This window comes from Rhamphochromis sp. 'chilingali', assembly GCF_963969265.1.
Source record: "Rhamphochromis sp. 'chilingali' genome assembly, chromosome: 10".
In the NCBI taxonomy this organism is placed as follows: Eukaryota; Metazoa; Chordata; class Actinopteri; order Cichliformes; family Cichlidae; genus Rhamphochromis; species Rhamphochromis sp. 'chilingali'.
In genome coordinates, this window is record NC_137937.1 from 19,650,699 (window position 1) to 19,664,030 (window position 13,332).

The following is a 13,332-nucleotide window of genomic DNA, read 5'->3' on the forward strand; positions in this document are numbered from 1 at the left end:
TGTGCAACAAAAACAAAGACAGTCTGACTGGCTTTACTGCACATGTGGTCCTCTACAGTAGCCCTATCATCACATACTATGATTGCCAGGACTCTGACAGAAAATGAGACATGAAAATCAAACTCTCCGGCTAATGTAACAAGATAGTAAGGCCTTTCTAAGGAAAATGAGCCAAAATCATCAGGAGGATAAAAATGCAAGGATTCCAAAATATTTCTGTAAAGTCATTATAGATATAATGGAATAAATAAAGGGGGAAACTTTACTGGTAAAGTGTAACCAAATCGGTACCATCTCAGTTCTTCACAGTGCCGTACACCATCGTTCTCACCTGTTCACAGGAATAGTTGCATTCTCCGAAATAAAAAAAAGGCCACCATTACCAGTAACTGTGCACAGATGCCTTTGTAACAACAGTCTGTACTACTGTTTTGGACATTGGGTTTTTTTTTTTTTTTTTGTTTTGTTTTTTTTTTACATCAATGGAACAAACAATATTATGACCACCAAAAAAGAGATGCAGGCCTCCTGAATGTAATGATGATCACATTTCACCTGCCAATCATGGCAAGCAATAGAGTGAATAAGTACCGCTTTGGCTGAGGGTACAGCTGTACTTAAATAACATCTTGTTGCAAAACTGGAGGAGCTATCTCAAGACAATAAATAGTGAACATACAGAGGTGGTTAACACTGGACCAACTTTAAACATTCCTATTTTTGGCTGACAAGTAACAGCTTACTGAGCAAACTATCAACATGGATTGTTCTTCTGTATACTTTGGATACTTAAATATGCACATTAGCCCTTAAAACACAACATTCATGAGCAAATGACCTCCAGGTGTTGTCTCAAATCAAGAGATGCAGTAAAACACTTTAACCAAGACTCCTGATCAGGTAGATGTGTACAGTTACACACACACACACACACACACACACACACACACACACACACACACACACACACACACACACACACACACACACACACACACACACACACACACGAAAGCTAATTATTAAAATGTTTAAAGTTTAGATGTTTAAAATGGTACATCCAAAACGGCAAGGGAAAAGGCTTTGGGGTTGAGCATATCTACACTATAATTACAACTTTACAAGCGGAAAAAGCCAAAGAGTGAGTCTGTAAAGTGACTTCATTGCAGGAAAGTGATCCAAATTTAAAAAGAAAAAAAAAAATTAAAAAATTGTTGATTAAAGCTTGGCTGGGATTAAAGTTTGGGGGAGAGATAGAAAGGAAGGAAGAAATGAATGTTTAGCTCCAGTGCACTGCCTGCTCTCACCTAAGACACAATGGCTATCATTTTAAACCTGCACTATTTTTTGTACATCATCTACAGTACACAGTGGGATATTTTTGTCAGTACATTCATTCAATACCAACACACTGGCATCTACTCATCAACGAACAAATCTTGTAGCCCAACCATGACTAGTATAGCAAACACTTGGGATCGCATGAATAATTAGTACAGGCTGACAGGTAGATATTCTTCCAACAAAAAGACACGTGGTTACTTTAACTCTAAGGATAATCCTATCTATCAAGTAACATTAATTTAAATTCATCATTGCTGAGAAATCCCTGACAGCTGCATCTTCACATACACAGTAATATTGACATTAATCATACTATTGAGTTTATTTTAAAGTGGCCGTTTTACAGCTCACGATGAAAGGTGCCTGAGAGGTGGTTGGGCCAAAGGAGTGTGGGTGAAAGCATGATTGTCTGCTCAGGCGTGAGGTTTAGATGAGAACTGCGGAAGAGGTTTGGTCAACAGCATAAAACATGAGGAGTGTGTATTGCATCTGACGACCCCCTGTCACAATCACACACACACAATCAGATCCACCCTGAGCTATCATGTACAACTTACAGGACCAATCTCAAAAATTAAAACAACCTGTCCAACCAGCTAGAGCACAACCACTGATTAGCGCTCTGGTCTGGATGAGGGGAGGTAAAGGACACAGTCCTAAGATAGTGCAAATACTGTTGTTGTCTCAAAGAAACAGCCCAGTTGCTTGTTACTGGGGTGGAGACTTGTTGGAGCATCCGTGTTACAGCCATTTTCGGAGTGTAGGCAGGTTCCTGTCCATCCAACGCTGATTCAGCTTTATGGTTTCCAAAGCTTCCTGCACGCTCCTCATCTGAGAGCCACGCTCCTTCAGACCAGAGAAGAAAGCCTGCACCTATAAGACATCAAAACACACAAGCTCAGCTCACGAAACAAGTACACTGAGAGTCAAACAAATGCATTCTCATAAGAAATGACTTAAGGACATACTTTATTAAGTTGTGCCTCTGTGGAGGACTGGGAGGTAACAGATTTGATGATTGTCTGGATGGCAAAGGAGCCAATAGGGAACCTGCAGCCCAAAAGACAAAATCGTTGAATTTTCAGGTGAAATGATCTCAAAATGCTATACAAAGGGAAACTCTGAGACTAACTTACTTCTCTATGAGGCGGTCCCAGTTCTCTTGTATGAAGTCCCAGGCAAACAAACAACCAGCAAAGCTCTGACACATAGTGCTGATAACCAAAGGCAACTCCTGAGTCTGAATGAGACTTCCCCTCAGACCAAACGACAGAATCCTAGAAAGAAACCAAACATGTCAAAAGGACCCTGATTGTAACTACACAGCGTGGGGATCAAACAATCTTTAGTATAAAGAAGTACATTTTTAAAGCTTTAAGTTGAGATAGAGGAGAATTTTAAAAAACTGAAGCCATAAACCAAAGTGTAATGCTCTTTGCCGCTCTCCCTTAAAAATGTGCCAGAAAACAGAACATAGCATTACTTCAAAATAACTGGGAAGTCTGTGGTCATTACAATTCCCAGATCAATGTGAAAATGCACAAAATCTTCATTTGCTGACTTCTTGTTGAAATCTAGAAACATTTTTTATACTTTCACTCCTGTATACTAATGCTGGTATTATCACAAAAGGCTTAACAATACATCCTATTGAAAATTCAGGGGAGTTAATGACTTTACTGTAAAGCCATCCAGTGGGTCGAATTGGACCCTTTGGTGTTTGACACACGTTTGACACCACTGCTGTACATCTCAAAGGTTTATAACTATTATATTAACAGGTTTTAAAACAAATAACTTCTAATATACAAATCTCAACCTTTTAATAACAACATTTTCACGACTTGTTAAATATCCATGATAAATAAATGCAGATGTACAGAGAGACAGGGCAGTGTCTAGCAGATGTTGCAATTCACCAGTCACATCAATCTATGATCTATGTCCCTGCTCTCACTTATGATCACAAGCTCTGAGTAGTGACCAAAAGAATAAGACCGATGCAAGCAGCAGAAATGATCTTTCTTTGAAGGCTGTCTGGGCTCTTCCATGGAGACAGGACTCAGTGTAGAGCTGCTACTCCTCTGTTTTGAAAGATCCCAGCAGAGGTGACTAGGATCCCTTCTGGGCCCCTTTTGGATGAGATGTTTTGTGCCTGTTCTACCAGTAAGAGCCCCTGGGGCAGACCAAGGACATGCTGGAGAGATTACATCTGGGAGCAACTGAGTTTACACCAGAAGAGCTGGTGGAGCAAGGTCTGTGCTTCTCTGCGTAGGCTGCTGTTTATTCACACCCGCATGGATGGAAATAAATGGATGGACTTACTGAAAAAGACATCAGCTACATTCTAACATAATCTAGCATCCCCAAAATGCAGTCTAATCAACTTATTGAAGATCAGTTTGTTTAGATGTGTGGGGCACCATTATACATTACAGTATAATGATGCCCCAAACGCAGAACAAGTTTGAAGTAATTTAATAACAGTTTTCCACCTGCTGAGTCAGTAAACATCAAGATTGCTTATGCCAGTAATATAACTACAGCACTGACAAGGTGAGTAACTGTGAGACCTTGAGTATGTCAAACTTTTGCTCTGGTGGAATCAAGTGAAGTCATTTTAATGGCATCGCAGGACTTTGAGTTGCAGATGAAATTAATGGGCGGGGAAACGGACTTTGTTAAAATAGCGCATAATTAACAAATGCAAAAAAAAAAAAAAAAAACAACTTACTGTACTAAACGTTGTGGGTTCTGAGTGGATGCTAGGCCCTTTAGCATTTTCCGCTTCTCTGAATCGTACGTGGCATGTACATATATGTTGAAAAGAGCGTCCCAGGTTTCATCAGACCGGCCAGCCACTGTAAATACAGTCTGCTGCAGATCACCGGGAATCCTATGACAATAAATACAAAAGAAACAGACTTTTACTTTTGCTACTCAATTCTAATTTTCTGATTCCATTAGGTCCCATCACCTTCCATAGAGATTGAAAATGTGGCGTAAAACCGCAAAGGATTATGGGTACGAGTGGCAAGCGGTACTAGCACACGCAGGCTTTCACATGAAAACAGTCACACAGTGATAAAAAGAAACAGAAAGAATGGCAAGATGCTGTTGTATTATTAACTGCAATAGCCGGTCGCATACCAGCCACGGGAAGCCGACCGGTAAAGAGATCAGTTGTTATCGGATTACGTTGTGGAAGAGAAATTGTTTAAGCCATGTTTCCGAAGTAACAAAGAGCCGACGGATGACCTGGATTGCAGCCATTCGAAGACCAAATATAATGTCCCAGAACACTCCAGTTCACATGTTAGTCTGCTCCAAGCATTTCCATAAAGGTAAGTCTTCTGTTTAACATGATTGTTGATGTAGGTTACAAATAAGTCTTATATTGATTTGAAATGAATTCGTTACGCTATGCTGCTTTGTTCACTGTGGCTTTGCGGGCCAATGTTTGTTGTGTTTTGTAGGAAAACCAGCCTACAAAATGCTGGAATACAGACTGGGCACCCTCTATCAACCTGGGTCATACTGATTTTAAAGCTGCTACCACAGCGGGATTTGATCGGTTAAGAGAGAGAGAGCTCAAAACAGCCATGAAAAGTCCCACATATATGTGCCCAAGTGTTGTATTGAAGCAATCAAGTGATGAATAACTGTTTTCCAATATGTTGTTTTAATATGGTTTTTTGGCATTGTTGATTTGTTTTTCACCGAAGCAGCTAATAAAGCATGATGGAATACAATGTTGCGTCTTTCCTGTAAGATTCTATAATAGAATGAAACAATAATGCCAGTTATAAATAGAGACATTGAATTGAATGAATTCTTATTTTATTTCTATTAGATCTGAAAATGTTGTGTAATACTACAACCTGAAATGACAAATAGATTGCGTTGGCCAGGAGATAAAGAAAAAAATGTAACAACAGCTGTGAAATGGAATAGTCCAAATCACCAAAGTAAACTGGACCTGGGCTTGTTGTAGGGATCTGAAGTTTTTAAACATTTTGTGAGTGCATACACTCACCGTCGTTTTGTACACAACAGTTTTGGGGGCAAATAAAATGCAAGTAGGGATTAAAACCGCAGAATTAATGATGCTGGAAATACTAGCTCTTGATGCAGTGTTTTGATTTTGTTGCCACTCCTACCCACAATACAATGCGCAAAAGTCACGTGGTCTGTCAATCTCTATTTCTAAAATGATGTTTGACTAATACTGTTCACCGTGTTACCAGCTTGAAACGAAGCAGAGTAAGACAATGAAATGTTTGTTGTGCTCTGGACGTACCTGAGGGTACCATTTGACTCCATGTACTTTTTGAACAGGGACGTGGCCTGCTGGGTGCAGTTTTCATCATTCAGATTACAGGCCATCTCCAGCAGAGCAGAGCGCAGCTCCTGTTTGGACACATTCTCTTCTTCTTCCCATGTTTGTTTGGCCGTCAGATTACGAAATTTGCTCATAATAAAATTCTGTCAAAAAACAAACAAACAAAACAAACCCCAAAACAAAACACATTCATTAGCATGATAAAGCCAAAACGCAGATGAACTAGGAAAAAGACTTGCTCTGACCTTATCAAAGATACGTTATGTGTTAAGTGTCAAATCAAAGTCAGATTTTTTTTTAGCAAATTAAAGTTTTATCACGTAATATGACGTAAAAAAAAAAGAAAAAAAGAAGAAGTAATGTTAAAAGATGTAGATTAATAGTGAAATTAAAGAACGTCATACTGGCCGTTTTGTGAAATGTAACAATTGTGTCAATCGTGTTTACTGTTGAAGTCACTGCTGCTAGAAGAAGCAGGAGGAATTGTAAAGTGTACAGGGCTATACTCTCTGCTCAGATCCAGAGAAATGCGGCAAAACTGATCAGAAAACTCTTAACAGTATAAATGGATGACAAACCAAAGTACATTGCAAAATCAGTCCAAGAAAAACGAGGCATTCTTCAATGGCCAAGACATTCACCTGATCTCAATCAAATAGAGCAACTTTTCAGTCAAACTGAAAAAGAAGACAGAGAGACCCACAAATAAGCAGCGGCTGAAGGTGGCTGCAGTAAAGGCTTAGCAGAACATCTTAAGGGAGAAAACACACCAACTGGGGATACCTGTGAGTCCTAGACTTCAGGCAGGACTGCAAAGGACTTTTAGCCAGGTATTGAAAACTACCCTAGATACAGCTAATGTAAAGTTTTTTATTAAACCCCCTGAATTAAAGATTCAAGTCTGCACTTCAATCACATCTTGGCAGTTTGATTTAAAATCCATTGTTTTGGAGTCAGAAGCAAAACTTTAAAAATTCTGTCTTTACTGAAAATCTAATTTCTTGGGTGTGAGTTCAATACCTTCATGCGGGATGCAAGATTAGACTCCTGTCTTTTTTCAAGCTGTCGGTAGATATTATTGAGCTGTAAAAGGGCCTCTGTCACAGGAGAAGTCTCAGTGTCCGCTGAGACATATTTCAGTAGATTTATGACCTGCAGGAAGGACACACGTCCCAATCTAGTGACGACACGGGACAAACGAGGAACAGCAGAGCATCAAAATGAAGCAGAAGAAATTTAAAAAAGACTTTCATCACTAAATGCAATTAAAAGACTTTGATACCTGGAGAGAGCAAAGATGTTATGTATAAGTGAAGCACGGTCCTCGTGTGTAAGAACGCCGACATTTGAGAACAAAGCTTGAGCAAGAGCAGACCAGCCATCCTTTCCGTAGTCCACTATGTAGAAGCCTGTATTTTTGTAGTTCAACTTCAGCCAAGTTACATTTTTTGACAGCTTAAATGTGTCTGAAAATACAAAAAAAACAAACAAACCCCAAAACAAAACAAATAAACACATGAATACACTTAAAACTTTTCATTCGAGAGCAGCTCAGCCAAGGACAATTAGAATAGGTTTCTATTTTAGTCTTTTACCTGATTTATTTTTCAGAGTGAAAACCTGTCTGCACTCAGGGGCCAAACTACAGCTGTCGTTCACGTACGTCACTGGAATATGCCACAAGCTAAACAGAGTGCACACTACAGTTAGCACGGTGGTGTCCTTATGATTTATGTGTGTCTGTCTGTCTGTGTGGTAATGTGTAACCCACCTTGACGTATGCGTGGTATTGTCAGATGTGAGCAAGAAGTGCTCCTGTGCGAGTGTCACCTGGTTTCCCATGAGGTTCACAGTGACCAGTGGGAAGCCTTTCTGTGATGTCCACGATGTCATCATCTGCGATACATTCATGTGGTGCGTGGACTTATCGGTCTGAGGATAGGAAGGGGAATATTTGATCTGTGTGTGCAGCCAAATGTCACGCTTTCATTTTTTCTCCACACATGAGAATTAGTGTAGAAGGGGACTCATATTTTGCAGCTATATTCTCAAAATTTGTGCAAACAATTACAATTTCTAGTATCCAAATGGCAACAAAGTGTACACTACTCACAGAATCTATCCAAAAAGATCTCTTTGATGAACAGATCAAAGATAAACTCTAAACTATGAGAGACTTGTTGATCAAGTTGTTAGCATTGTGGCAGACAATAAGATGACTAAGCAAATGAAAGCATCAACTTTAACTGAGGTCATTAGGTTGAAACACTCTTGTCACAATTATATAGTCTTTGCATCTGTCTTGTGCTCTGCCATCAAAAGGGAATAAGCAAGAGAACAAGCAAGGGAACATTCTATGTAGAGCATATTAGCTACATTTGAATTATAGATTGACTGCAATACCTCAGCAAAGAGTAAACAGAATAAAAATATCTATTTAAAAAAAGAAGTTCTAAATAATCTCCATTATGAGACTATTTACCAAGTTAGAAAACAAGGTAATATAACATATCTATATTTAACAGGACTATTTTCAAAAGGCCTTATAAGAGCCTACTCAGGACTCATATGTAATCATCTGTATCTTGCATAGTTGCAATGCTATCCACTAACAAAATCTTTCCTTATATGCAAAGACGTAAACAGTGTAGTACAGATAAAGCACTTGTAGTTGCTGCTACAGTAGATTAGAGCCCATCAGGCATTATCTATTTACTAGTTTGATATCAGCAAGTATAATGTTGATAGATGACAAGTAAAAAAAAAAAAAAGTAAAGCAGGGACAGGAGAAACACTCTTTAACCAGGTTATGAGTGTTGGTGTTACATAGTTTGTTCACCAGAGGGCACTATGCATCTTCCTTTTTGGTAACATGGGTGTTTGGAACTAGGATACATCCTGGTGACTAATTTTCTAGCCGTTTAAATGAGAGAGAAAAACTTTGTTTACTCAACGAGCCCAAAGGTCAGAACCTTCTTACAAATATTTCATTTGTATTTTAAGGGCTATATGAACCCATTAATCATATTTCTTATTAGACAATCATGTTTTAAATGTTGCTTAAAGGTGCGGCACTTTACATTCTGTATAATGTTGTAAATATGCACAATATCAGATTAACTTACAGCCTTTGGCTAGCCATAGCAGAACTAGCAGCAGTAGCCTCAGTTTCTTCCTGTCTAGCTTCTACACTCCAGTTTACTCCAGTTTATTCTGGCAAAACCAACCTACGGCTGCTCATGCTTTACTATAAAGTACTACAGATAAGCGCAGGCAGCACTCTGGCAGCCATCTGTTTTACTTTTCCCTCGTTCATTTACAATTTCCTTTCACGGACACACAGAGAGGTGTGTGCAGCCAACTGTAAAGGCTGCAGTCTGACAGTGCCCAGCGGTTGTGTAACATCTTTGACAATATCTTCCATTTAAAAAAATAAGAATGCTACATATAGCCAACTCTTATTTCTAGCAGCAACGTTTGAACTTCTAGTCAATTAGTCATGCACATCTTTTAACACAACAACCAGCTGATCCATGCAGATTTAGGGAGAGTGTAAATGAGTAAATAAATAGGTGTTGTGCGACAGAAAGAAAAAAAAATTGATTTTTAAATCAACAAATATTGGTATTGGTCTTAAAAATACTGTATTGGTCAAGCTCTATGGTAAATTTTACCAAGGCTACATTTTGCCACAATCCCACTTCACAAAGGGGAAAAAATAACCAGCCACTGTGTCAGTAAAAACACACATATGCATGAACATAAAAAACACACCACTAATACCTGTGTGAGGCTGTTCCAGAGGTCATCAGTGTCTGTATTTAATCCACTGAACTGTTTGAGATATTCAATGATACCCTTTCTGAACTGTTGATCTCCGGGGAAGGAAGCATTCAGCATTAGAAGAATGGATGCACCCTGGAAGACAAAGAATAATAAACTAGCAATAAACTATCAAGAATTCATGTGAGGGTCACTATTTCCTTAAATGAACAGCTAGAAATCAAAGTTAAGTGAATTAATGAACAGCATGTGATGTACTTATAAGTCAGAGTTTACCTTTTCATAAGAGACAGAGTCAAACATCTCCTCTACTTGTTCTGTTGTATTAACGTCTGTCGACACAGCGTGCGAGGAGTTTAGTGCATCTTTGTCTAGGGCTCTGAACCGCACTGAGAGGAATAAATTACCCTGCAAACAAACAGGACATACTGCATATGTAGGAGCACATAACATTATCTGATTTAAAACTATGACAAATAATTTGGCAAGCTACACGGCAGAACGTACAGTTTCCAGGTCGGGCGACACTTCCTGCAGTGACATGTACTCCATGTAAGTGGCAAAGCCTTCGTTGAGCCACAGGTCATTCCACCATGTCATAGTCACCAGGTTTCCAAACCACTGTAAAACAAAAAAAAAAACAAAAAAACATTGGACATGTGAACATATTCACTGTTTCTTTTCACAGATACAAACACAAACAAAAGTACCTGATGAGCAAGCTCATGTGCTATGACAGAAGCCACCACTTGTTTTTCCAGGAGAGAAGACTCTTTGCCCACTAACAAAGTGGGTTCCCGAAAAGTGATTAGCCCCCAGTTCTCCATGGCTCCTGCCAGGAAGTCAGGAATAGCTACCAAGTCTGACACCAGAGAAAGACAGCATATGGGGTTGTGTAAAAACGGGACAGGGGGAGAACAGTTACACAAGGATAGAGCACAGAGTGTGTATAATTAAATATCCATTGGTTTACTCACCTAGTTTTTTGAGAGGGTAATTAATGTCAAAGAAGTTATTGTAAAACTCCAGCAGTTTAGAGGTTATGGTCAGAGCATACTCAGTGTGCCCATTTTTCTCTGGTACAGAGTAGACTGACACCTAACACAAACAATAAAAGGTATTTATATGTATACACATATATATAGTTTATCAACAACAGCACAGCCTCACTGAAAAATACATTAAAAAAAAAATATTTGCAGAGGCTGAACTGAAACAGAAAAATATTTCTCTGCTAGACCTACCTGGGTTTCTGAAACATTTTTGGTGTTAGGGGTGAAGTCAGCAACGATGAAGGCCACCAGGTAAGTGCTCATGTTAACACTGGTCTTTTCAAACTCATCCTGCACAAGGCCATTGGAGAGATTTGTGGATTTTGCCTGAAATACACAAAACAAGGATGTATTGAAGTCCTCTGCAATAAATCAGTATTGTTGACTTATTGTGGATGAATACAGCAGTGCAGCACACCATCTGGTAGTATTGACTGTACCCCCACCGTGACCTGAGAAGCCATAGTGGTTACAAGAATTACAAAGTCTTCAGGACAGGATATTATTATAATTATGCTTTGTAAACTGTGGTTACATAGTGACAAAGCACAATTGTAAGTTTACTGCAACTGACAGTATCTTAAAAAATCGAAACTCTGTGAACTCTATAATACAGTGGACAAACCCATCATGTAAGCCTCCTCAGAAGAAAGCATATTTCATTTTGTACATCCAAGCCGGTATGTAACAGCTGGCATTAATTTAAAATTGTCACCATTCAGCATCTGTACAAAAAAAGAAGAATCACTTCTTCAAAAGCCAAACCTCTATTAGGATGTTAAACTCTCATGCTACTGTAACCAAATGTAATTCAAACCTTGTGTCAGTTTTCATACATTTAAATCTAGTCGGATACTGCCAAAAATAACAAATGAACAAGTGAATAAAAATAATTCAACCACATATGAATGAAGCCTTATAAAACACTGAGTAGAATGTTTCAACCATTAGTATCATAATGCAAAACTCATTCATTTTAAATTACCTTGGGCATGTTTGAAAGAGTCATGTAGGTTTTTTTTCTGCTGATTTTAATCAGGAATGTCGCTTTGAAAGCTGGTTCATCAAAACAAGGGAAGGCTTTCCTGGCCGACAGCGGCTCAAACTGTGTTGCTGCTAGGACCCTGGGGAAAAGAGGGGGTGAACATGACCATGCTGGAAATGTTTAAACTCCATAAAACATTTTCTTTCTGTGTTTGTTATTTTTAAAGCACTCATTTGTTAGACTGTGGCGATGAGATGAGCTGACTCCATAGTCTGTACTTATGGCAGAACCAATTCAATTGTTCCTATATAGCACCAATTCACAACAATAGTCGCCTTAATGTGAAGTATATTTTAAGTGTAAGACCCTACAGTATTAGAAAAAAACTCCAACAAGACATCCCCGTGTGAGCAAACACGTGACAACAGTAGGAAAGAAAAAAACCCTTTTAACAGGAAGAAACCTCCAGCAGAACCAGGCTCGGGAAATGACAACTATCTGCCAGTTGAGAGTGAAGGGAAAGGGTAGACAGCAGAGAGAAACAGGTCAAAAGGAAAACTATAAGAGAAAAGGCAGGAGTTTTATAAGTACTAATGATTAAATGCACTAGTAGTGTATAAACACACAGGGAGTGAAAAGAAATGAGTGAAGATGAACTTGTCAGTGCATCATGGGAAGCCCCCAATAGCCTACGCTTAGTACAGTATGAGTCAGGGTCATTAGACCCAGGCTTGACTGTAATCTTTATCAAAAAAGAAAGCTTTGAACCTAATCTTAAAACGTAAAAGTAGAGTGGGAGAAGCCGTCTGTCTCTTCAAGTCCAAACTGGGTGCTGGTTCCAAAATACACGGACCTGATCGATGAAGCCTCCGATTCTACTTTTAAAAACTGTAGGAACCAAAATTAAACCTTGAATCTGAGAGCAAAGTGCTCTAATGAGGTGATATGGTCCTAAGAGGTCTTAAAGATAAGGTGGGACCTGATTATTCAAGGTTTTGTATATAAGGAGAAAAATTTTAAATTAAATTCTGGTGCCAATAAGAGAAATACGGTCTTTCTTTCTAGTCTCACAGCAGCATTTAGAATCAAATGAAGGGTTTTCGTGGACTTTTAAGGACAGCCTGATAACAATGCATTACAACAGTCCAGCAAGAAGTAATAAATGCATAAACTAGTTTTTCAGCATCATTCTGACAGGATGATTCTAATTTTAAAGATCTTGTCCACATGAATGAAGGCAGTCCTATATATTTGCTTGATGTGCACGCTGAAGGACATATCCTGGTCAAAATGACTCCAAGATGACTCACAGTGTTACTAAAGGTAACACTATGAGGCCATCTGAAGTAAATATCCTGTTAGATTTTTAGGGCTGAGTACAATAACCTCAGTTACATCTGAATTTAGAAGTAATTTAGGCCTTTATGTGTTTATGACATCCCTTTAATTTAACTAGTTGATTTGCATGACCTGGCTTCATGGATAAATAACGCTGTGCATCATCTGCATAGCAATAAAACTGTATGCAGTGTTTTGTTATAAGGTTGCCTAAATGAAGCAAGTATAAAGTAAAAAGTATTGGTCCCAGCACAGAACTCCACGACTAACTAATTGGAAATCTATCCAACAGATATGACTCAGACCATTGCAGCACAGTTCATCTAATACAAACAGTATGTTCTAATATCTGTAGTAAAATCTTGTGGTCAGTGGTAGCAAACACTGTACTGAGGTCTAACAGGACAAACGCAGATATGAGTTCATTGCCAAAGGCCATTAGAAGATGTTTCATAACCTTCACTAATACTGTTTCAGTGCTATGATGC

At 38.8% G+C, this 13,332-nt stretch overlaps 1 protein-coding gene across 1 annotated transcript in view; it reads right to left on the minus strand.

Annotated features, from left to right (window-relative positions):
* Positions 1-917: 917 nt before the first annotated feature.
* Positions 918-13,332, minus strand: part of LOC308403931 (leucyl-cystinyl aminopeptidase-like) — a 28,372-nt gene continuing 15,957 nt past the window's right edge. The window contains exons 28-43 of the mRNA XM_080893721.1: positions 11,507-11,645; positions 10,714-10,848; positions 10,447-10,567; positions 10,180-10,331; positions 9,977-10,090; positions 9,746-9,877; positions 9,470-9,604; positions 7,458-7,618; positions 7,282-7,370; positions 6,969-7,152; positions 6,707-6,863; positions 5,645-5,829; positions 4,079-4,240; positions 2,481-2,621; positions 2,313-2,394; positions 918-2,217 (exon numbers count right to left, since the gene is read on the minus strand). Of these exons, the coding sequence (XP_080749847.1) occupies positions 2,086-2,217; positions 2,313-2,394; positions 2,481-2,621; positions 4,079-4,240; positions 5,645-5,829; positions 6,707-6,863; positions 6,969-7,152; positions 7,282-7,370; positions 7,458-7,618; positions 9,470-9,604; positions 9,746-9,877; positions 9,977-10,090; positions 10,180-10,331; positions 10,447-10,567; positions 10,714-10,848; positions 11,507-11,645 (2,221 nt within the window). The 3' untranslated portion in view covers positions 918-2,085. The remainder of the gene's footprint in view (positions 2,218-2,312; positions 2,395-2,480; positions 2,622-4,078; positions 4,241-5,644; positions 5,830-6,706; positions 6,864-6,968; positions 7,153-7,281; positions 7,371-7,457; positions 7,619-9,469; positions 9,605-9,745; positions 9,878-9,976; positions 10,091-10,179; positions 10,332-10,446; positions 10,568-10,713; positions 10,849-11,506; positions 11,646-13,332) is intronic.